This window comes from Trichomonas vaginalis, chromosome III, assembly GCF_026262505.1.
Source record: "Trichomonas vaginalis G3 chromosome III, whole genome shotgun sequence".
In the NCBI taxonomy this organism is placed as follows: Eukaryota; Parabasalia; order Trichomonadida; family Trichomonadidae; genus Trichomonas; species Trichomonas vaginalis.
In genome coordinates this window covers 24,971,556-24,997,363 of record NC_067205.1, presented here as the reverse complement: position 1 = coordinate 24,997,363, position 25,808 = coordinate 24,971,556, and the positions used below count along the sequence as shown (strand labels likewise).

Genomic DNA, 25,808 nt, shown 5'->3' with positions numbered 1-25,808 from the left:
ACACGTTTACCGTTTGTATCGTATGCTTGTATAAACTTTCCATTCTTCATTCCTTCATAAATGCTTAAACTAACTTTACCCTTTCTCCCTCGTATCTGATAGAATGTATTTTCACGAGGAACAAAGAACAAATTCTTGAACTCATGACCGTTGTAGTTTGTTATCTCAATAGTTTTCGTCATTTATATAAAAATAAACTTAAAAATAAACTTAAAAATAAACGTTGTCAGAGGTGAAAAAATAAATTTAGGTGAAGTGGTGAAATCTCACCTCTTTTTTCACCTCTTTTTTCACCTCATGAATTCATTGCTTTATAACTCTCTTCCTTTCTCCAACTCTTCTAACTTCTTCTTAAGTTCAGCAATGTTGTCCTCATGAAGTTTAATCTTTCTCAAAATTCCTTCTCTATCTAATGGTTGCTTTATCTTTCTAAACTGAACTCTACCATCCTTCATAGTATGAACGTAAAAACCTTCTGGAACCGCTCCTGATTTAATGTATTCTACCAAAAACTTTTGTTTCATTGCTTCAGTGACTTTAGTCGTCATTTCAATCAAAGGTGAAGCTAGCACAGCGATAATGGATTTCATGACTTTTAGTATTTCATGCAATCTTAACAGATAGCCTTACAAGTACTTCCAGTGTCCCTAGCTGTCCCTCCTTTTTATATAACTCCATGACATTTATAATCTCGCGAAACTTAACAGGTAGCATAACAGATTAAAATCAGATGAGGTTTTGAACCAAAATTTCTAAGCAACGTTGTCAAGGATTTTGAGGAACTAGGGACAGAGTGTGGCAAAGTCCAAGATTTAATTTATCTTCATCTGTTTCATCAACGATCTCATCTAGTATGCCAATATTTTATTCATAACTCGTGGCAAACTCACTAACTTTCATTATGTTCATCTGCATGCTTCATCTGATAGAAAGTATGACTTTCATTAACTCTGTGAGATAATGAAAACTACTAGGGACAGAGACCATGGCAAAGTTCATGACTTTCATTATTTCCAGAACTTAATGAAAACTACTAGGGACAGAGACCATGGCAAAGTTCATGACTTTCATTATTTCCAGAACTTAATGAAAACTACTAGGGACAGAGACCATGGCAAAGTTCATGATTTAATTTATTCTCTCACTAACAACAAGTACAAACTCCAACACTAACGACAAAAATAAATGTCCTCACTTCTTAACAAAGTAATATGTGCTTCTTACACCACCATAGCTCAAACGTTTCTTTTCAAACATCGATTGAAACTTATTTTGAGCCATTGGCTTTAGTCTCTTTTTCTTCAAATACGCCAAGAAATCTTCTTCACATCTTTTCACTTCATAGCCTTCTTTAAACTCCTCCTTGTTAAGTTCTATGAAATCCTTTATCTCATTCTTTGTTGCAATGGCTTCTTCACGAACGACATCATGAACTATTTCATCATTGTTCTCATGTATGACCTCCTCACTGTTCTCATGAACTATTTCATCACTGTTCTCATGTATGACCTCCTCACTGTTCTCATGAACTATTTCATCACTGTTCTCATGAACGACCTCCTCACTGTTCTCATGAACTATTTCATCACTGTTCTCATGTATGACCTCCTCACTGTTCTCATGAACTATTTCATCACTGTTCTCATGTATGACCTCCTCACTGTCTTTCATAAGCGTTTCAAAGTCTCCTTTACTCATTACTTCAATCTCATGCTGTTCACAGTAGTACTTAAACTCACTGTATATGTCTTTGTTGTATGTTATATTGCTTCCCATGTACTCCATGAATTTTTCAAACACTTCCTCATAATTCACTGTTTCTTTCTTTCCACGACCTTCTAATATCATACTTGCTTCGTAAATATAACTTCTTGCAGAACTGTCTCGCTTTCTACTTCTCTTCACAAATTCTCTCATCTTGCCACCAAATACATTTGAACTACATGCAAAGAATTCATTCTCCTTCGCAAATTCTTTATATCTTCTGTAGCACTCTGTACAATTCCATCCGGATACAAACTTTTCATAGAACTCCTCGTAAAACATTTGGTAAGGTGTTTTGTTCATTTCGATGAGTTCTTGTTTAGCCCTGGTGAATGGTATCTTCCTTACATCAAATTCACTTAAATCTTTCTTCATGAAGTACGTCAGTAAGTTTGAATAAAACTCTTCATTAAAGCTTTCAATGAGATTTGAGAAATATTCGTAATTTCCTTTGTATCTGCTGCTTACGTCAATGACAACAAATCTTCTGTCGTCTTTGTCAATCTTTACTGAGTTGAAGTTGTTAGATATCATGATGATATTACAAACATTCTCTATCTTTCTTACTGGCTGACACTTCTGATTTAAGTCCAACTGAGTCTCTGTTACTATTGACTTTAGTGCGTCGTGGTTCATGACCTTAGACGTATCGCATGAGCTTAGTTCATTGCATACGATGAGCTTCATGTTCTCAATAGCAGCATTGAATCTACCAACCACATTCTCTATTGCCGTTATATTATTGTTGGCGTACTTGCTAATGAGCTCGCATAGAACATTACTAAGTACATTCTTACCAGTTCCTTGCTTTCCTATTAACAAAAGTACTGTTCCAGTCTTTCCACAAGGATTTTGAACGATGTAGGCGAACCAGTTCAAAACATACTCATAAAGCTCTTCATCCTCATTACATATGACATCGTGAACATGTTTCAAATATCCTTCAATAACGTTCTCATCTACTTCATTCAGTACCTCATACTCATATCCTCTGAAATAGCTGTAAATGTCATCTCTTTCGTCAAAGAATCTCATGCCTGACTTCATAAGATAGTTCTTGTTCTGACCCGCTTCATAAATCATCAGTGCGTTCACATCCTTCTCCTCAATACGTCCTACATAAACACTCTTCATGAGCTTATTGAATTCCTTGCTATCTACTGACACAAGTGTTGTTGTGTCTCGTATTCCATCATAATCTTTCACTAGATATGTCATACGTGCTCCGTCAATAACAACAACACATCTTCTTAAGTCATTTATAACACTAGCTATGTCAATACCGTCCTCACTCATGTACTTATTTCTTCTCAAGTCCTTTAGTGTGAAAGTGTCTCTAAGTTCTATTTCAAGCAATTCATTTACACATCCTTTGCAATACTTCTCTATAAAATATTTCTGTCGTTCTTTACTAAGTTTCTTAACAGCTCTGAAGAACCATGTGTTTTGACTCAAACATCCTTCACAACTTCTCTCATTCATTCCTAGTTCTTTCATGTCATTATCTTCAACCTCTATGGTCTCATTGACTAAGGTCAAAGGGTTCTTAGTCATTGCTGGTCTTATCTGAAACAATGTTTGTGCAACAGGTTTAACTAGTTCAGCAACGTCCTTCCTTAATATGAATAGCTGTTTCCACTCATCTTTGCTAACAGTTCTTTCATAACCACTGACAGTAATGATTTCATTTGCTGACCTTAGACACTTATGTTCTATCATTTGTATTGCTTTTGTGTAAGGCTTTCGTGAGCATAGGTTGTATATGTCATTCCTGCAATGTTCATTCATGCCAATAGTACTAAATCCTTTCTTTGCTGTTGAGTGCATAATATCCATTAGTTCCTGTGTTCGTATTGCTGTCTCATAAAATACAACAAGACCTTTGTCATCTATGACGTACTTACCGAAAACATTGCTTATATTCTTTAACCATGAAATAACATCCTCATTCATGCTGTCAAACATGAAGTAAGGTCTTACATACTCTTCACTTATAAGATACTCCACAAAGTACTTGTTAAGCTCTATGTCCTCGTGAGCGATTTCATTAGGTTTGATATTAGTTCCTTTTGTCATTGCTGTCATGTACTTCACTCTCATAGTTCCTTTCAATAGCGTAAAAATACTTCATTGTTTCATAACTGCTCTAAATTCTGTTCAAAATTCGTACAACATAACTTTTTAACATTAGTGAAAGAACATGAGCGAAACAACAACATCTAACATTACAGAAGAAGTCAATGACAATGCCGATGAAAACATTACAGAAGGAGCTAGTGAAAATATTGACGAGTTCAGTGAGGAAGAAGATATTGAGGACGTCAATGAGAACGTTAGTGGGGAACAAACTCAATGGGAAACATTGAGAAATCATGAAGATTATGAGATTTGTACGACATATCCTTTTACTATTCGTCGAAAGAAAGACAAACATATTATGAGTGAATGCTTAAATAATTATGGTTATATTGTGCTTAGTTTAAACAACAAAATACATTTAAAGCATAGAATTATTGCAGAACAGTGGATTGAAAATCCAAACAATTTGAAAGAAATAGACCATATAAATCATGATAGAACGGACAACAGAATCTCAAACCTTCGTTGGTGTTCTAGATCTGAAAACAATAGAAATAAAAGCAAGTATGGCGATATAGTTTATGAGTTCGTTGATGAAATATCTGACGAAGCTGTTGAAATAACAGATTATGGTAAGCATTCGTTTGAGTTCTACTACTATGTTGAGAATGAGGACGCATTCTATTATTATACAGGTCTTAACTATCGAAAACTTCATATAAACTTTACAAAAACAGGTGCTGCTTATGTTTGTATGATAGATACAGAAAACAAGAGTGTAATCTTATGCATAAACAAATTCAAACGCTTGTACGGCTTCATGTAGGACAAACATTATTTTTCAACACTAACGCCAACACGTAGGACAAACATTCATGACTAACATTACTGTATAACGTAAATGTTTTGTCATGATTTAATCGTAAATGTTTTGTCAAGGTTTCTTCGTAAATGTTTTGTCAGGGTTTCTTCGTAAATGTTTTGTTATGACCTCATCGTAATGAGTGTAAATGACCCAAAAATAATGTTTATGTTAGAATGTTAGATCTAACACCTTTTCTAACATGTTTTCTAACATGACCTCATCGTAAATGTTTTGTCATGATTTCATCGTAAATGTTTTGTCAAGACTTTTTCATCGTAATGAGCGTAAATGATCCAAAAATATATTTTAGGTGAAGAGGTGAGATCTCACCTCTTTTCTCACCTCTTTTCTCACCTCAGCCGCTAAGCGGCGAGACCCAAAGGGTCTTGAATTTTCATGACTTCTTCATCGTACATGTTTTGTCAAGACTTCTTCATCGTAATGAGCGTAAATGTTTTGTCATGACCTCATCGTATATGTTTTGTCATGACCTCATCGTAAATGTTTTGTCATGATTTAATCGTATATGTTTTGTCATGATTTAATCGTATATGTTTTGTCATGACTTCTTCGTAATGAACGTATATGTTTTGTCAAGACTTCTTCGTATATGTTTTGTCATGATTTAATCGTATATGTTTTGTCATGACTTCTTCGTAATGAACGTATATGTTTTGTCATGACTTCTTCGTATATGTTTTGTCATGATTTAATCGTATATGTTTTGTCATGATTTAATCGTATATGTTTTGTCATGACTTCTTCATCGTAATGAGCGTAAATGTTTTGTCATGATTTAATCGTATATGTTTTGTCATGATTTAATCGTACATGTTTTGTCAAGACTTCTTCATCGTAATGAGCGTATATGTTTTGTCATGATTTAATCGTACATGTTTTGTCAAGACTTCTTCATCGTAATGAGCGTAAATGTTTTGTCATGATTTCATCGTAAATGTTTTGTCAAGACTTCTTCGTATATGTTTTGTCAAAACTTCATCGTACATGTTTTGTCATGATTTCATCGTAATGAACGTAAATGTTTTGTGAAGAATATAACAACCGCCTGAATTCAGACGGTTGCTTTTTATACAAAATTCACGCAGGAAAATTCTTGAGTTTTGGTTGAAAGAATACGGTCGAGCCAAAAGTGGCTCAACCTCAAAACAAACATTTTATGAGCTTACTAAGGCATTTATGAATGAATTCAAAGGTATTTGCATACATCCTGACCTCGTTCATTTTGTTGTTGAATTCAGCAAAAATAATGTTTACGTTAATGTTTTCACTGTTAACCATATGTTACCATGTAGCGTATGCTACCAGGTTTAATTAACTTCTCTTAAAATTACTGACAACACATATGACATTTAGACAGCAGTCCAGGAAATAAACTTCTTCGTAAATGTTTTGTCATGATTTCATCGTATATGTTTTGTCAAGGTTTCATCGTATATATGCTCTTGTCAAACATGAACGTATATGTTTTGTTCATGATTTCTTCGTATATGTTTTGTCATGATTTCATCGTAAATGATTTGTCATGATTTCATCGTAAATGATTTGTCATGATTTCTTCGTTTATGTTTTGTCAAAACTTCTTCGTACATGTTTTGTCATGACTTTTTCATCGTAATGAGCGTAAATCAGACAAAAATATATTTTAGGTGAAGAGGTGAGATCTCACCTCTTTTCTCACCTCAGCCGCTAAGCGGCGAGACCCAAAGGGTCTTGAATTTTCATGATTTCTTCATCGTAATGAGCGTATATGTTTTGTCATGATTTCATCGTATATGTTTTGTCGTGATTTTCTTCGTTATATGTTTTTGTCAAAACTTCTTCGTATATGTTTTGTCATGATTTCTTCGTTTATGTTTTGTCAAAACTTCTTCGTATATGTTTTGTCATGACTTTTTCATCGTAATGAGTGTAAATGATTTCATATAATTGCTTACCTCGGAAAACCGAGAGAAGAGATTCCATATGAAAATCGCAAGAATTTGGCTCCTGGTTTGAAATATTATTATGTTCATAGACTTCATCGTATATGTTTTGTCAAACATGAACGTATATGTTTTGTCATGATTTCATCGTAAATGTTTTGTCATGACCTCATCGTATGTACTTTGTCATGATGATTTCATCGAAACTAAACGTATATGTTTTGTCGTGATTTTATCGTAAATGTTTTGTCATGACCTCATCGTATGTACTTTGTCAAGATTTCTTCATCGTAATGAGTGTAAATGAACCAAAAATAATGTTTACGTTCATGTTTGACAACAACACAGCAGGGGAAGGCAGTTATGAATTATTTTTGAAGAACTGAAGGTGTCACTACGTCACCATGTGTCACTCGGTTAATGAACTTCTCTGAAAAAATGAGACAACATGACATTTTGACAACAACACAGGAAATAAATGTTTACGTATATGTTTTGTCATGATTTCTTCGTATATGTTTTGTCATGATTTCTTCGTATATGTTTTGTCATGACCTCATCGTAAATGTTTTGTCATGATTTCTTCGTAAATGTTTTGTCGAAACTTCTTCATCGTAAATGTTTTGTCGAAACTTCTTCATCGTAAATGTTTTGTCATGATTTCTTCGTAAATGTTTTGTTATGACCTCATGGAACTTAAACGTACATGTTTTGTCGAAACTTCTTCATCGTAAATGTTTTGTCATGATTTTCTTCGTTTATGTTTTGTTCGAAACTTCTTCATCGTAATGAGTGTAAATGTTTTGTCAAACATGAACGTAAATGTTTTGTCATGATTTCTTCATCGTAATGAGCGTAAATGTTTTGTCAAACATGAAACGTAAATGTTTTGTCATGATTTCTTCATCGTAATGAGCGTAAATGATCCAAAAATAATGTTTAGGGTAGAAGGGTAGATCTAACCTCTTTTCTAACCTCAGCCGCTAAGCGGCGAACCCAAAGGGTCTTGAATTTTCATACGGATCTCATCGTACATGTTTTGTCAAAACTTCTTCGTACATGTTTTGTCATGATTTCTTCTTCGTACATGTTTTGTCATGATTTCTTCATCGTAAATGAGCGTACATGTTTTTGTCATGATTTCTTCATCGTAATGAGCGTTATTGTTTTGTCATGATTTCTTCATCGTAATGAGCGTACATGTTTTTGTCATGATTTCTTCGTAATATGTTTTTGTCATGATTTCTTCATCGTATATGTTTTGTCAAACATGAACGTATATGTTTTGTCAAGACTTCTTCATCGTAATGAGTGTAAATGATTTGTCATGATTTCTTTCATCGTACATGTTTTTGTCATGATTTCTTCATCGAAATGAGCGTATATGCTTTGTCAAACATGAACGTAAATGATTTGTCAAACATGAACGTAAATGATTTGTCAAACATGAACGTATATGTTTTTGTCATGACCTCATCATCGTAAATGAGTGTAAATGTTTTGTCATGATTTCTTCATCGTACATGTTTTGTCGAAACTTCATCGTACATGTTTTGTCATGACTTTTTCATCGTAATGAGCGTAAATCAGACAAAAAATATATTAGGTGAAGAGGTGAGATCTCACCTCTTTCTCACCTCAGCCGCTAAGCGGCGAGACCCAAAGGGTCTTGAATTTTCATACGGAATCTCTTCGTATATGTTTTGTCCATGATTTCTTTCATCGTAATGAGCGTATATGCTTTGTCAAACATGAACGTAAATGATTTGTCAAACATGAACGTAAATGATTTGTCAAACATGAACGTATATGTTTTGTCATGACCTCATCATCGTAATGAGTGTAAATGTTTTGTCATGATTTCTTCATCGTAAATGTTTTGTCAAAACTTCTTCGTACATGTTTTGTCATGATTTCTTCATCGTACATGTTTTGTCAAAACTTCTTCGTACATGTTTACGTTAATGTTTTCAGGTCATTCAAAAATGAATTATTTTTGAAGAACTGAAGGTGTCACTATGTCACTCAGTGTCACTCGGTTATTTAAATTCTCTGAAAAATGATGACAACATGACATTTTGACAACAACACAGGAAATAAATGTTTACGTTAATGTTTTGTTATGATTTCTTCTTCGTACATGTTTTGTCAAAACTTCTTCGTACATGTTTTGTCATGATTTCTTCATCGTAAATGTTTTGTCATGATTTCTTCATCGTAAATGTTTTGTCATGATTTCTTCATCGTAAATGTTTTGTCAAAACTTCTTCGTACATGTTTTGTCATGATTTCTTCGTACATGTTTACGTTAATGTTTTCAGGTCATTCAATAATTAATTATTTTTGAAGAACTGAAGGTGTCACTATGTCACTCAGTGTCACTCGGTTATTTAAATTCTCTGAAAAATGATGACAACATGACATTTTGACAACAGTGTAGGAAATTTGATGTTTACGTTAATGTTTACGTTAATGTTTTTAGGTTATTCAAATTATTAACTAAAGATGAACTTAATAAAATTTACAACAAAAATATATTAAATCGTTAATGTTTTCAGGTCATTCAATAATTAATTATTTTTGAAGAACTGAAGGTGTCACTATGTCACTCAGTGTCACTCGGTTATTTAAATTCTCTGAAAAATGATGACAACATGACATTTTGACAACAGTGTAGGAAATTTGATGTTTACGTTAATGTTTTGTCATGATTTCTTCATCGTAAATGTTTTGTCAAGACTTCTTCATCGTAAATGTTTTGTCATGATTTCTTCATCGTAAATGTTTTGTCAAACATGAGCGTAAATGTTTTGTCATGACTTCTTCGTAAATGATTTGTCAAACATGAACGTATATGCTTTGTCATGATTTCATCGTAAATGATTTGTCAAGACTTCATCGTAAATGATTTGTCATGACTTCTTCTTCGTAATGAGTGTAAATGATCCAAAAATAATGTTTAGGTGAAGAGGTGAGATCTCACCTCTTTTCTCACCTCTTTTCTCACCTCATTGAATTTTCATGATTTCATCGTAAATGTTTTGTCAAACATGAACGTATATGCTTTGTCAAAACTTCATCGTATATGCTTTGTCAAGACTTCTTCATCGTAATGAACGTAAATGATCCAAAAATAATGTTTATGTTAGAATGTTAGATCTAACACCTTTTCTAACATGTTTTCTAACATGGAGGATTTCATTAGATATAAATATTATTTGGTGAAAGTATCCTAAAAATATTTGATGGACTTTAACTAAAATAATGTTTAGGGAAGAATGTGTATATCAGATGAAACAGTAAAGTATTATATCTATTAAATCGTCTATAATGTAAATTGTGTATAGAATGAAATGAAGGAAGAATGTGTATATCAGATGAAACAGTAAAGTATTATATCTATTAAATCGTCTATGATGTAAATTGTGTATAGAATGAAATGAAGAAGTCTTGACAAAGCATATACGATGAAGTTTTGACAAAGCATATACGTTCATGTTTGACAAAACATTTACGATGAAATCATGAAAATTCAATGAGGTGAGAAAAGAGGTGAGAAAAGAGGTGAGATCTCACCTCTTCACCTAAACATTATTTTTGGATCATTTACACTCATTACGAAGAAGAAGTCATGACAAATCATTTACGATGAAGTCTTGACAAATCATTTACGATGAAATCATGACAAAGCATATACGTTCATGTTTGACAAATCATTTACGAAGAAGTCATGACAAAACATTTACGCTCATGTTTGACAAAACATTTACGATGAAGAAATCATGACAAAACATTTACGATGAAGAAGTCTTGACAAAACATTTACGATGAAGAAATCATGACAAAACATTAACGTAAACATCAAATTTCCTACACTGTTGTCAAAATGTCATGTTGTCATCATTTTTCAGAGAATTTAAATAACCGAGTGACACTGAGTGACATAGTGACACCTTCAGTTCTTCAAAAATAATTAATTATTGAATGACCTGAAAACATTAACGATTTAATATATTTTTGTTGTAAATTTTATTAAGTTCATCTTTAGTTAATAATTTGAATAACCTAAAAACATTAACGTAAACATTAACGTAAACATCAAATTTCCTACACTGTTGTCAAAATGTCATGTTGTCATCATTTTTCAGAGAATTTAAATAACCGAGTGACACTGAGTGACATAGTGACACCTTCAGTTCTTCAAAAATAATTAATTATTGAATGACCTGAAAACATTAACGTAAACATGTACGAAGAAATCATGACAAAACATGTACGAAGAAGTTTTGACAAAACATTTACGATGAAGAAATCATGACAAAACATTTACGATGAAGAAATCATGACAAAACATTTACGATGAAGAAATCATGACAAAACATGTACGAAGAAGTTTTGACAAAACATGTACGAAGAAGAAATCATAACAAAACATTAACGTAAACATTTATTTCCTGTGTTGTTGTCAAAATGTCATGTTGTCATCATTTTTCAGAGAATTTAAATAACCGAGTGACACTGAGTGACATAGTGACACCTTCAGTTCTTCAAAAATAATTCATTTTTGAATGACCTGAAAACATTAACGTAAACATGTACGAAGAAGTTTTGACAAAACATGTACGATGAAGAAATCATGACAAAACATGTACGAAGAAGTTTTGACAAAACATTTACGATGAAGAAATCATGACAAAACATTTACACTCATTACGATGATGAGGTCATGACAAAACATATACGTTCATGTTTGACAAATCATTTACGTTCATGTTTGACAAAGCATATACGCTCATTACGATGAAGAAATCATGACAAAACATATACGAAGAGATTCCGTATGAAAATTCAAGACCCTTTGGGTCTCGCCGCTTAGCGGCTGAGGTGAGAAAAGAGGTGAGATCTCACCTCTTCACCTAAAATATATTTTTGTCTGATTTACGCTCATTACGATGAAAAAGTCATGACAAAACATGTACGATGAAGTTTCGACAAAACATGTACGATGAAGAAATCATGACAAAACATTTACACTCATTACGATGATGAGGTCATGACAAAACATATACGTTCATGTTTGACAAATCATTTACGTTCATGTTTGACAAATCATTTACGTTCATGTTTGACAAAGCATATACGCTCATTACGATGAAGAAATCATGACAAAACATGTACGATGAAGAAATCATGACAAATCATTTACACTCATTACGATGAAGAAGTCTTGACAAAACATATACGTTCATGTTTGACAAAACATATACGATGAAGAAATCATGACAAAACATATACGAAGAAATCATGACAAAACATGTACGCTCATTACGATGAAGAAATCATGACAAAACATATACGCTCATTACGATGAAGAAATCATGACAAAACATGTACGCTCATTACGATGAAGAAATCATGACAAAACATGTACGAAGAAGAAATCATGACAAAACATGTACGAAGAAGTTTTGACAAAACATGTACGATGAGATTCCGTATGAAAATTCAAGACCCTTTGGGTCTCGCCGCTTAGCGGCTGAGGTTAGAAAAGAGGTTAGATCTACCCTTCTACCCTAAACATTATTTTTGGATCATTTACGCTCATTACGATGAAGAAATCATGACAAAACATTTACGTTCATGTTTGACAAAACATTTACGCTCATTACGATGAAGAAATCATGACAAAACATTTACGTTCATGTTTGACAAAACATTTACACTCATTACGATGAAGAAGTTTCGACAAAACATAAACGAAGAAATCATGACAAAACATTTACGATGAAGAAGTTTCGACAAAACATGTACGTTTAAGTTCCATGAGGTCATAACAAAACATTTACGAAGAAATCATGACAAAACATTTACGATGAAGAAGTTTCGACAAAACATTTACGAAGAAATCATGACAAAACATTTACGATGAGGTCATGACAAAACATATACGAAGAAATCATGACAAAACATATACGAAGAAATCATGACAAAACATATACGTAAACATTTATTTCCTGTGTTGTTGTCAAAATGTCATGTTGTCTCATTTTTTCAGAGAAGTTCATTAACCGAGTGACACATGGTGACGTAGTGACACCTTCAGTTCTTCAAAAATAATTCATAACTGCCTTCCCCTGCTGTGTTGTTGTCAAACATGAACGTAAACATTATTTTTGGTTCATTTACACTCATTACGATGAAGAAATCTTGACAAAGTACATACGATGAGGTCATGACAAAACATTTACGATAAAATCACGACAAAACATATACGTTTAGTTTCGATGAAATCATCATGACAAAGTACATACGATGAGGTCATGACAAAACATTTACGATGAAATCATGACAAAACATATACGTTCATGTTTGACAAAACATATACGATGAAGTCTATGAACATAATAATATTTCAAACCAGGAGCCAAATTCTTGCGATTTTCATATGGAATCTCTTCTCTCGGTTTTCCGAGGTAAGCAATTATATGAAATCATTTACACTCATTACGATGAAAAAGTCATGACAAAACATATACGAAGAAGTTTTGACAAAACATAAACGAAGAAATCATGACAAAACATATACGAAGAAGTTTTGACAAAACATATACGAAGAAATCACGACAAAACATATACGATGAAATCATGACAAAACATATACGCTCATTACGATGAAGAAATCATGAAAATTCAAGACCCTTTGGGTCTCGCCGCTTAGCGGCTGAGGTGAGAAAAGAGGTGAGATCTCACCTCTTCACCTAAAATATATTTTTGTCTGATTTACGCTCATTACGATGAAAAAGTCATGACAAAACATGTACGAAGAAGTTTTGACAAAACATAAACGAAGAAATCATGACAAATCATTTACGATGAAATCATGACAAATCATTTACGATGAAATCATGACAAAACATATACGAAGAAATCATGACAAAACATATACGTTCATGTTTGACAAAGCATATACGATGAAACCTTGACAAAACATATACGATGAAATCATGACAAAACATTTACGAAGAAGTTTATTTCCTGGACTGCTGTCTAAATGTCATGTTGTCAGTAATTTTAAGAGAAGTTAATTAACCTGGTAGCACATGGTAACATGGTAACAGTGAAAACATTAACGTAAACATTATTTTTGCTGAATTCAACAACAAAATGAACGAGGTCAGGATGTATGCAAATACCTTTGAATTCATTCATAAATGCCTTAGTAAGCTCATAAAATGTTTGTTTTGAGGTTGAGCCACTTTTGGCTCGACCGTATTCTTTCAACCAAAACTCAAGAATTTTCCTGCGTGAATTTTGTATAAAAAGCAACCGTCTGAATTCAGGCGGTTGTTATATTCTTCACAAAACATTTACGTTCATTACGATGAAATCATGACAAAACATGTACGATGAAGTTTTGACAAAACATATACGAAGAAGTCTTGACAAAACATTTACGATGAAATCATGACAAAACATTTACGCTCATTACGATGAAGAAGTCTTGACAAAACATGTACGATTAAATCATGACAAAACATATACGCTCATTACGATGAAGAAGTCTTGACAAAACATGTACGATTAAATCATGACAAAACATATACGATTAAATCATGACAAAACATTTACGCTCATTACGATGAAGAAGTCATGACAAAACATATACGATTAAATCATGACAAAACATATACGATTAAATCATGACAAAACATATACGAAGAAGTCATGACAAAACATATACGTTCATTACGAAGAAGTCATGACAAAACATATACGATTAAATCATGACAAAACATATACGAAGAAGTCTTGACAAAACATATACGTTCATTACGAAGAAGTCATGACAAAACATATACGATTAAATCATGACAAAACATATACGATTAAATCATGACAAAACATTTACGATGAGGTCATGACAAAACATATACGATGAGGTCATGACAAAACATTTACGCTCATTACGATGAAGAAGTCTTGACAAAACATGTACGATGAAGAAGTCATGAAAATTCAAGACCCTTTGGGTCTCGCCGCTTAGCGGCTGAGGTGAGAAAAGAGGTGAGAAAAGAGGTGAGATCTCACCTCTTCACCTAAAATATATTTTTGGATCATTTACGCTCATTACGATGAAAAAGTCTTGACAAAACATTTACGATGAAATCATGACAAAACATTTACGATGAGGTCATGTTAGAAAACATGTTAGAAAAGGTGTTAGATCTAACATTCTAACATAAACATTATTTTTGGGTCATTTACACTCATTACGATGAGGTCATAACAAAACATTTACGAAGAAACCCTGACAAAACATTTACGAAGAAACCTTGACAAAACATTTACGATTAAATCATGACAAAACATTTATGTTATACAGTAATGTTAGTCATGAATGTTTGTCCTACGTGTTGGCGTTAGTGTTGAAAAATAATGTTTGTCCTACATGAAGCCGTACAAGCGTTTGAATTTGTTTATGCATAAGATTACACTCTTGTTTTCTGTATCTATCATACAAACATAAGCAGCACCTGTTTTTGTAAAGTTTATATGAAGTTTTCGATAGTTAAGACCTGTATAATAATAGAATGCGTCCTCATTCTCAACATAGTAGTAGAACTCAAACGAATGCTTACCATAATCTGTTATTTCAACAGCTTCGTCAGATATTTCATCAACGAACTCATAAACTATATCGCCATACTTGCTTTTATTTCTATTGTTTTCAGATCTAGAACACCAACGAAGGTTTGAGATTCTGTTGTCCGTTCTATCATGATTTATATGGTCTATTTCTTTCAAATTGTTTGGATTTTCAATCCACTGTTCTGCAATAATTCTATGCTTTAAATGTATTTTGTTGTTTAAACTAAGCAATATAACCATAATTATTTAAGCATTCACTCATAATATGTTTGTTTTTCTTTCGACGAATAGTAAAAGGATATGTCGTACAAATCTCATAATCTTCATGATTTCTCAATGTTTCCCATTGAGTTTGTTCCCCACTAACGTTCTCATTGACGTCCTCAATATCTTCTTCCTCACTGAACTCGTCAATATTTTCACTAGCTCCTTCTGTAATGTTTTCATCGGCATTGTCATTGACTTCTTCTGTAATGTTAGATGTTGTTGTTTCGCTCATGTTCTTTCACTAATGTTAAAAAGTTATGTTGTACGAATTTTGAACAGAATTTAGAGCAGTTATGAAACAATGAAGTATTTTTACGCTATTGAAAGGAACTATGAGAGTGAAGTACATGACAGCAATGACAAAAGGAACTAATATCAAACCTAATGAAATCGCTCACGAGGACATAGAGCTTAACAAGTACTTTGTGGAGTATCTTATAAGTGAAGAGTATGTAAGACCTTACTTCATGTTTGACAGCATGAATGAGGATGTTATTTCATGGTTAAAGAATATAAGCAATGTTTTCGGTAAGTACGTCATAGATGACAAAGGTCTTGTTGTATTTTATGAGACAGCAATACGAACACAGGAACTAATGGATATTATGCACTCAACAGCAAAGAAAGGATTTAGTACTATTGGCATGAATGAACATTGCAGGAATGACATATACAACCTATGCTCACGAAAGCCTTACACAAAAGCAATACAAATGATAGAACATAAGTGTCTAAGGTCAGCAAATGAAATCATTACTGTCAGTGGTTATGAAAGAACTGTTAGCAAAGATGAGTGGAAACAGCTATTCATATTAAGGAAGGACGTTGCTGAACTAGTTAAACCTGTTGCACAAACATTGTTTCAGATAAGACCAGCAATGACTAAGAACCCTTTGACCTTAGTCAATGAGACCATAGAGGTTGAAGATAATGACATGAAAGAACTAGGAATGAATGAGAGAAGTTGTGAAGGATGTTTGAGTCAAAACACATGGTTCTTCAGAGCTGTTAAGAAACTTAGTAAAGAACGACAGAAATATTTTATAGAGAAGTATTGCAAAGGATGTGTAAATGAATTGCTTGAAATAGAACTTAGAGACACTTTCACACTAAAGGACTTGAGAAGAAATAAGTACATGAGTGAGGACGGTATTGACATAGCTAGTGTTATAAATGACTTAAGAAGATGTGTTGTTGTTATTGACGGAGCACGTATGACATATCTAGTGAAAGATTATGATGGAATACGAGACACAACAACACTTGTGTCAGTAGATAGCAAGGAATTCAATAAGCTCATGAAGAGTGTTTATGTAGGACGTATTGAGGAGAAGGATGTGAACGCACTGATGATTTATGAAGCGGGTCAGAACAAGAACTATCTTATGAAGTCAGGCATGAGATTCTTTGACGAAAGAGATGACATTTACAGCTATTTCAGAGGATATGAGTATGAGGTACTGAATGAAGTAGATGAGAACGTTATTGAAGGATATTTGAAACATGTTCACGATGTCATATGTAATGAGGATGAAGAGCTTTATGAGTATGTTTTGAACTGGTTCGCCTACATCGTTCAAAATCCTTGTGGAAAGACTGGAACAGTACTTTTGTTAATAGGAAAGCAAGGAACTGGTAAGAATGTACTTAGTAATGTTCTATGCGAGCTCATTAGCAAGTACGCCAACAATAATATAACGGCAATAGAGAATGTGGTTGGTAGATTCAATGCTGCTATTGAGAACATGAAGCTCATCGTATGCAATGAACTAAGCTCATGCGATACGTCTAAGGTCATGAACCACGACGCACTAAAGTCAATAGTAACAGAGACTCAGTTGGACTTAAATCAGAAGTGTCAGCCAGTAAGAAAGATAGAGAATGTTTGTAATATCATCATGATATCTAACAACTTCAACTCAGTAAAGATTGACAAAGACGACAGAAGATTTGTTGTCATTGACGTAAGCAGCAGATACAAAGGAAATTACGAATATTTCTCAAATCTCATTGAAAGCTTTAATGAAGAGTTTTATTCAAACTTACTGACGTACTTCATGAAGAAAGATTTAAGTGAATTTGATGTAAGGAAGATACCATTCACCAGGGCTAAACAAGAACTCATCGAAATGAACAAAACACCTTACCAAATGTTTTACGAGGAGTTCTATGAAAAGTTTGTATCCGGATGGAATTGTACAGAGTGCTACAGAAGATATAAAGAATTTGCGAAGGAGAATGAATTCTTTGCATGTAGTTCAAATGTATTTGGTGGCAAGATGAGAGAATTTGTGAAGAGAAGTAGAAAGCGAGACGGTTCTGCAAGAAGTTATATTTACGAAGCAAGTATGATATTAGAAGGTCGTGGAAAGAAAGAAACAGTGAATTATGAGGAAGTGCTTGAAAAATTCATGGAGTACATGGGAAGCAATATAACATACAACAAAGACATATACAGTGAGTTTAAGTACTACTGTGAACAGCATGAGATTGAAGTAATGAGTAAAGGAGACTTTGAAACGCTTATGAAAGACAGTGAGGAGGTCATACATGAGAACAGTGATGAAATAGTTCATGAGAACAGTGAGGAGGTCATACATGAACAGTGATGAAATAGTTCATGAGAACAGTGAGGAGGTCGTTCATGAGAACAGTGATGAAATAGTTCATGAGAACAGTGAGGAGGTCATACATGAGAACAGTGATGAAATAGTTCATGAGAACAGTGAGGAGGTCATACATGAGAACAATGATGAAATAGTTCATGATGTCGTTCGTGAAGAAGCCATTGCAACAAAGAATGAGATAAAGGATTTCATAGAACTTAACAAGGAGGAGTTTAAAGAAGGCTATGAAGTGAAAAGATGTGAAGAAGATTTCTTGGCGTATTTGAAGAAAAAGAGACTAAAGCCAATGGCTCAAAATAAGTTTCAATCGATGTTTGAAAAGAAACGTTTGAGCTATGGTGGTGTAAGAAGCACATATTACTTTGTTAAGAAGTGAGGACATTTATTTTTGTCGTTAGTGTTGGAGTTTGTACTTGTTGTTAGTGAGAGAATAAATTAAATCATGAACTTTGCCATGGTCTCTGTCCCTAGTAGTTTTCATTAAGTTCTGGAAATAATGAAAGTCATGAACTTTGCCATGGTCTCTGTCCCTAGTAGTTTTCATTAAGTTCTGGAAATAATGAAAGTCATGAACTTTGCCATGGTCTCTGTCCCTAGTAGTTTTCATTATCTCACAGAGTTAATGAAAGTCATACTTTCTATCAGATGAAGCATGCAGATGAACATAATGAAAGTTAGTGAGTTTGCCACGAGTTATGAATAAAATATTGGCATACTAGATGAGATCGTTGATGAAACAGATGAAGATAAATTAAATCTTGGACTTTGCCACACTCTGTCCCTAGTTCCTCAAAATCCTTGACAACGTTGCTTAGAAATTTTGGTTCAAAACCTCATCTGATTTTAATCTGTTATGCTACCTGTTAAGTTTCGCGAGATTATAAATGTCATGGAGTTATATAAAAAGGAGGGACAGCTAGGGACACTGGAAGTACTTGTAAGGCTATCTGTTAAGATTGCATGAAATACTAAAAGTCATGAAATCCATTATCGCTGTGCTAGCTTCACCTTTGATTGAAATGACGACTAAAGTCACTGAAGCAATGAAACAAAAGTTTTTGGTAGAATACATTAAATCAGGAGCGGTTCCAGAAGGTTTTTACGTTCATACTATGAAGGATGGTAGAGTTCAGTTTAGAAAGATAAAGCAACCATTAGATAGAGAAGGAATTTTGAGAAAGATTAAACTTCATGAGGACAACATTGCTGAACTTAAGAAGAAGTTAGAAGAGTTGGAGAAAGGAAGAGAGTTATAAAGCAATGAATTCATGAGGTGAAAAAAGAGGTGAAAAAAGAGGTGAGATTTCACCACTTCACCTAAATTTATTTTTTCACCTCTGACAACGTTTATTTTTAAGTTTATTTTTAAGTTTATTTTTAAGTTTATTTTTATATAAATGACGAAAACTATTGAGATAACAAACTACAACGGTCATGAGTTCAAGAATTTGTTCTTTGTTCCTCGTGAAAATACATTCTATCAGATACGAGGGAGAAAGGGTAAAGTTAGTTTAAGCATTTATGAAGGAATGAAGAATGGAAAGTTTATACAAGCATACGATACAAACGGTAAACGTGTTTCATTAGCTTTGTCAAAACTTACTAACATTTATTTTGACAGTAACTTTGACCTATATGAAGAAGAAAGTGAGTCAGAAGAATATGAACTGTTATGTGAAGCACAGCAATGGGAGGAGTTGCAATACTTTTGTAAGTGAGAACGTTTATTTTTTACATTAGTGAAGTCGTTTGTGAAAACGTTTATTTTTTCATTAGTGAGGTGAAGTGGTTGGCGGCTTTATAAATATTTAAGGTTAAGTTGGTGTTTGTGTTTGTGTTGTAAAATATACATTAACGGTTTCGTAAAGTGTCAAAACCGCTAAGTTGTGTACGGAGGCGCGCAGTGCCACAGTACACGACTTAACCATACTAACTAATATACATCTGCTTCATTAAATGTAAAACCTGACTTCTTTGCAGAGATGACTTTAAAATCTATTGAGTTTGTTTCAAAATTATATGCTATGGTAACTTCTGAAGGTAATGGATGTCCTTCCGCAGTAAGTTGTTCTCTCACTACCGTTTGAAGCTTTGTATTAAAAACTTTCATGTCATCTCCTGTATCTAAGTTCACATACACAGCAACAGGGAAACTATCTTGCTTCTTTGTTTCATCATTATATCTCAAAACATTAAAGTTCTTCAATAATATTGTTCTTCCTGCTGGAATACTTCGAACCTGTCTTATTTCAATAGCTTTCTCACCTCCTACATACTCTACCCAGTGTCTTGGATATTCATAAGTATACTGACTTTCTTGAATTTTGGTTGGTTTCATCATAACATGTTCATAGTATATCTTTATACTCTTGTCAGTTAGACTCGGTGCTATGTTCTGAATATTTCTGACTTGCATTTTTAATGGAGATAAAATGAAGCATTTAATACATGACGTAGATGAAGACATGAATGAAACTACAGACAAGCTCAACAGTTCTCTCATTCTTCCTTTCAGCAAAGATTATGAATTCTGTTCAAATGGTGTGTATTTCTATTGTGGAAAGATGGGGTCAGGAAAGACATTCAACCTCATTCGTTATATACTCATAACAGAGCGTTTAGGAAACAACTCTTACTATGACCAAATCATTATATCAGCAACTTCAGACTCTATGGACTCAACAGCGAAAACATTTATGTCAAAAGTTCAAGCCTCTGTCGTTAAAGTTCCAGACAGTGAACTCATTGAATTTCTTCAACGTTACATTCGACGTAAGAGGAAATATTATGCCATCGTTGAATTTATACAGTCAGGAATGCAAAAGACTTCTGAAGAGATGGAAAGAATTATTGACAAACACCACTTACGTCAATACTCAGGAGTTTACGATATGAAACGACTTACAAACTACATTCTGTCAAAACTTTCAAAATACCCCTTCAAAAAATATCCTTCAAACACTCTGCTCGTTTGCGACGACTTCGCCGGAAAAGGTTTAGTTTCAAAACCAGACTCACCATTAGCTAACATCATTACTAAAGTCAGACATTACCACTTAACTGTAGCAATACTTATGCAAACATGGTGTTTTCTTGCTTTAAACATAAAACGTCTCATAACTGACTTCGTTATCTTTCAAGGTTTCTCACGTTATGATATTGAACTCATTTGGAAACAGTCAGGTATAACATTACCTTTTGAAGAAATTTGGGAAGCATATAAGTCTCTCATCTCTCCTCATTCATACCTTGAGATTCATATCATGACTAATACCATTAAAGTCAAAAATATTCCATGGGAACGACCAACATTGTTTTAAAGTTTAACCTTCAATTGACTGATGGTAAACAAATTCCATGCATCTCTGTCGCCATTTCTGTTAATATTTTTGCTGTCATTCATATCATCCACTTCCCCATCCGTTAGCTTTTGAGGATATGCGTTAGAATAGCTGTTCTTAAATGAAGGCTTTTCACCTTTGAGAGCATAAACTCTATAACTTTCTGCATACTTTATGTTTGAACCTCCTGAGCCATCATTGACATAAATTTTTATAGGCTTCCACCCTTTGTTCATGTTCCTGCTTCTTCCCTTAGCTCTTTTGTTCAGTAGTTCTACATCTTTATACACAGCACCTGTCTCAGTGAATTCAACAATATTTTCATTCGTTAGCTTTACATTCAAACCCTTGTCGAGTATATTGTTCATTTCATACATATAAAAGGTTTTTATTCTATATGAAATGAGAAGCAAATCCATCTTAGCTGGTGCCGTTAATGTTCCAATTGAACCAACATCAAATGTTGACTCACGAACGACAAACAATATTGTCATAAAGAACTATAGTTCGGAGTGTTTGAAAGAAAAAGAACCAGATCTTAAGTCGGGACCTTCGGTCTTGGAGCATGGCGCCGTGAATTTAAACTCAGCTTCAAACGCTAACGCTACATCAGATGTTAAGTTAGAGTATCCACCATTAGACCAAATTCTTTCAAGAGAAGCCAACGACAATCCTTACACAAATGTTCAAACAAATCCTTCAGATAACGTAGACCATTACCTTCTTCAGTTATACCAAACTATCTTACTCAAACACGATAAGAAGCTTTTGGTAAATCTTATAAGTAAGAACCAAATAATTCTAACAAAGGAGGACCTTGAAAATGTTATCTCACGAATAACAGGAAAGCAATGTGTCATTGACTATCTCGACCCTGAAATCGAATGCTGTGGTCAAACTCCACTATTCATGAAAATAGGTAATATTAGAATAATCGAAACACCAGGAACTACAGGAGTTGAGTTTAAGTATAAATATTCGAACGAGTATACAAAACTATCTACTGACTATAAGCTTTGTTTGAAATATGTTTTAGTAAATTAAAGCAGTCAGGACCCTCGGTCTTGGCGCTTTGCGCCGTCAGTCAAAAAATTTCAAGTTAGCAATTTGTAATATCTATCCAAAACTTCTTCAACAGTATCGAACTCATCTTCATAATGCAAACCTAATCTTATTGACTTGGTGCAGTTTTCACTAACACAATATTTTTCTGTTCTCTTGACTGACATAACTAATTCATTTGTTTCATCAAACAGCAACAACCAAAGTGCATGACCTAATACATAACATTCATACTTTATATTTTTAGCTCTGAGTTCTCTTGTAAGCTGTTGCATTTAATATTTTCTAAAAAGTCAACTTCAACAGTCATTCGCACTGGTGCCTTCAGTTCTACAGGCTCTCCTTGAAAGTCAACATGTCTGAATTGCATGTCTTTCAAATTATGAGGACTAATGCGAACCCATTTACCTAAATGAGTTGCTATGACAGGAACGTTTGGAATGAACATTGAATTTACTTCATAACAGAAAGACTTATATTCTACTGAACCTTTACTATTAACTCCTGAAATGCCTGTGACATTAGCTATTTTAGACTCAATGTACAAACAATTGCCATAACATACATATGGAACAGATTTCATCTCAATCGTTTTGTCAACACTTTTCAAAGGAAATGTCATATGGTATGCTCCCAGAAGCAATTGAACTCTATGACTCATTCGTGTTATCTTAAACTCCTTCGCATAACTGAACTTCAATGTTCCCTCAGAAGAGAGTTCGACATCTATGTTGTCAATAGTTTCTTCATTTATGAGAGTATTTATGACTCCAGCAATTTTATCTATTCTGTACTCGGCTCTGTTAGGAAATGTTATAACACTTCTTTTGTCATCTATTTCAATCTCTATGAAATCTGTTTCATCTGTTATGACAAAAGTTGCGATAGTATTGAAGTCAACAACTCTGAAAGCAAGTGCTTCATTCTGAAGACCTAAGTTTGTTTGTAGCTTTACTGTCCCGTATTCGTTTGGGTCTGTACTTTGCAAATAGAACAACATTTTATTCTCATTAAAATATGACTATTGCTGCATATGCGTATGAAACAAATGAAGCAAGAAGAGCACTTGAACTAGTAAACGAAAACTCAACTTTAACCATTGAAGGCAATGATTTAGTCATTGACGATGGAAAAACTAAAAAAGTCATTGATTTCGATACTTTTAACACTTATGACCCATTCATTACAATAAGTAAAGTTCCTATCATAAATGATGGAACGGTGCAATATATAAATTCTACAGTAGATGCCTCATTAGTGAAAGTATTAAATGTTCTCATTGAATTGTTAAAGAGCTTTCGATTTGACGACAACATTAAATGCCTAAAGAATTTAGTCATGAATGAAAAACAAATTCTCGGCGTTGCTGGTAGCAGTAATGATGTACACCTTATGACATTAGAATATTATAACGAACATAAAGATGAACTGAAAGGAGAGAAGGGTGACACCGGACCCCAAGGACCACAAGGAATACAAGGAATACAAGGACCTCAAGGCGAAAACGGTTTGGATGGTGAAGATGGAAAGGATGGAAAAACTGCTAAATCATGGATATGGAACCTTATAAATACTGGTTTAACAGCTGCTTCATATGGAGTTCTTCAATACCAAATCGGAAAGATATGGGCAGTACTTGGTGAAGAAGTTTTAGATGACGTTAAAAATGCTTTGAACTTCATTTCAAATGGTTCGGATACTATTAAAACTTTATCTGGTTGGATGCAAGAAACAAGGAGTCAAATAGATACTGTAAGACGTATAGCAAACAATGCACGTACGGGATTGGATACTTTACGAGAAGCACAAAATACACTAAAGGAAGCAAATGATATTCTTGGCTCAGTATCAGACATGCATGAAGATTGGCTTAAAGGTATTGACAAATCTTTAAAAAATCACAGTCAGTCTATTGCTGACTACAAGAAAAGTATAGATTTTTTACATAGTGCTATGGACGTATATGATGGAAGCATAAGGAACTTACTTAATGCTAACAATAACTTACCAGGAACTATTAAAGCATTTATAAAGTCCTTTGTAAAACCTGGTGCTCTAACATTTAGGTCTTTGAGAGCAAGAGCATTGAAGTCAAGAGATGCAGAAACTCCAACAGAACCTACAGAAGGAACTGAAACAACAGAAACTCCAGAAGAACCACCAAAACCAACAGCTAATGAAATATTGTTCGAATATTTTCCAAGGTACTCTGTTCTCATTGCATACATTCAAGAAATACTTAAGAAAGCAGACTTGACTTTAGGAGATGATGAAAGTTCTGTATATCTTTCGTTCCAGTTTCAAATAGCAGAACTTTTGAGACAGATATGCTTAATGTATGACAACATCTCTGATTTCACAAGATATGATGACGACCATGACCCCGAACACGGTGAAGAAGAAGTTTTACAAACATCCATTAAGACAGGAAAGGTTTTAACTCAAAGTCTCATTATTTACACCAAAGATGGCGAAGTGGACGTTCTTCAAGAGCTGAAGAAAAATACTTCTGAAGGAGGTGGTGGTAGGCATGAACTTGAAATAAATGAGATAGAAGAGAAATTAGCCGAAAAAGCAGATAAAAACCATGTTCATTATATAAGTTCAGACGAACAGATTATAACGGACTACTATCATAAGACAAATTACGGAAAGTGAACTCAAACAAAAAGTGACACAATGCATTTGCCAACCAAATAACTTTACAAAGCAAAAACTTAAATTACTTGTCAAGCTTACTATTCTTATTTTAACAATTAAAAAATTAAATTTTATTTTTTATTTAAAAAAATCATCTTATATCATCTGATATATATATAACAGCATTAATATTCAATGATTCACAAATCAACTTTTTCATTATTTTAAATAATTATAGAATATATACCGACTTTTTGTACATAAATATTTTTAGATTCAATAATGATTTACGGTTTTTTTCAAAACTTATAATTTTCAAATGAATGGTATCCGCGAATTTCGGCTTGAAAGTTGGGAAACTTTGTCCGAATGTTAAACTATTCGGACAAAGTTTCCCGCTGTTTGCGAAGGAATTGTTGGCTATGATGTACTGATTCATGATCAGTGCATCATAGCCAACAATTTCTTATACAAAGTTCAAAAACTTGGGTGCAATCAGAACTGATTGCACCCAAGTTTTTGAACTTTCTCGAGGGAATGAAAGGGTAAGAGGTATACATTATGAATATAT

The 25,808-nt window shown here is 33.6% G+C and overlaps 7 protein-coding genes and 3 pseudogenes across 10 annotated transcripts, besides 3 other annotated features; 6 read left to right on the top strand and 4 right to left on the bottom strand.

Moving 5' to 3' along the window:
• Positions 1-20,109: part of a mobile genetic element that runs on past the window's edge.
• TVAGG3_0760240 (uncharacterized protein) lies at positions 312-548 on the bottom strand (the record flags this gene model as incomplete). Its single annotated transcript, XM_051245599.1, has 1 exon — positions 312-548. One exon carries the CDS (start codon positions 546-548, stop codon positions 312-314), a length of 237 nt encoding a protein of 78 aa, XP_051092186.1.
• Positions 1,192-2,400, bottom strand: TVAGG3_0760230 (uncharacterized protein; the record flags this gene model as incomplete). The annotated part of the gene is made up of 1 exon (XM_051245598.1): positions 1,192-2,400. One exon carries the CDS (start codon positions 2,398-2,400, stop codon positions 1,192-1,194), a length of 1,209 nt encoding a protein of 402 aa, XP_051092185.1.
• Positions 3,965-4,669, top strand: TVAGG3_0760220 (HNH endonuclease family; the record flags this gene model as incomplete). Its single annotated transcript, XM_051245597.1, has 1 exon — positions 3,965-4,669. One exon carries the CDS (start codon positions 3,965-3,967, stop codon positions 4,667-4,669), a length of 705 nt encoding a protein of 234 aa, XP_051092184.1.
• Positions 15,097-15,799, bottom strand: TVAGG3_0760210 (annotated as a pseudogene). Its single transcript has one exon. A coding segment is annotated over exon 1 (703 nt).
• Positions 15,900-17,391, top strand: TVAGG3_0760200 (annotated as a pseudogene). The gene has a single exon. A coding segment is annotated over exon 1 (1,492 nt).
• On the top strand, positions 17,979-18,570 carry TVAGG3_0760190 (annotated as a pseudogene). Its single transcript has one exon. A coding segment is annotated over exon 1 (592 nt).
• A 21-nt stretch (positions 20,110-20,130) lies between the features above and the next one.
• Positions 20,131-25,808: part of a mobile genetic element that runs on past the window's edge.
• On the top strand, positions 20,660-21,461 carry TVAGG3_0760170 (protein of unknown function, DUF4106 family; the record flags this gene model as incomplete). The annotated part of the gene is made up of 1 exon (XM_051245596.1): positions 20,660-21,461. A coding segment is annotated over one exon (802 nt), but the record flags the coding sequence as incomplete, so codon positions are not given.
• Positions 21,938-22,579, top strand: TVAGG3_0760160 (uncharacterized protein; the record flags this gene model as incomplete). The annotated part of the gene is made up of 1 exon (XM_051245595.1): positions 21,938-22,579. The coding sequence occupies one exon, from the start codon at positions 21,938-21,940 to the stop codon at positions 22,577-22,579; it is 642 nt and encodes a 213-aa protein (XP_051092182.1).
• On the bottom strand, positions 22,833-23,597 carry TVAGG3_0760150 (uncharacterized protein; the record flags this gene model as incomplete). Its single annotated transcript, XM_051245594.1, has 1 exon — positions 22,833-23,597. One exon carries the CDS (start codon positions 23,595-23,597, stop codon positions 22,833-22,835), a length of 765 nt encoding a protein of 254 aa, XP_051092181.1.
• TVAGG3_0760140 (organellar and viral DNA polymerase type B) lies at positions 23,615-24,442 on the top strand (the record flags this gene model as incomplete). Its single annotated transcript, XM_051245593.1, has 1 exon — positions 23,615-24,442. A coding segment is annotated over one exon (828 nt), but the record flags the coding sequence as incomplete, so codon positions are not given.
• Positions 25,591-25,655: a mobile genetic element.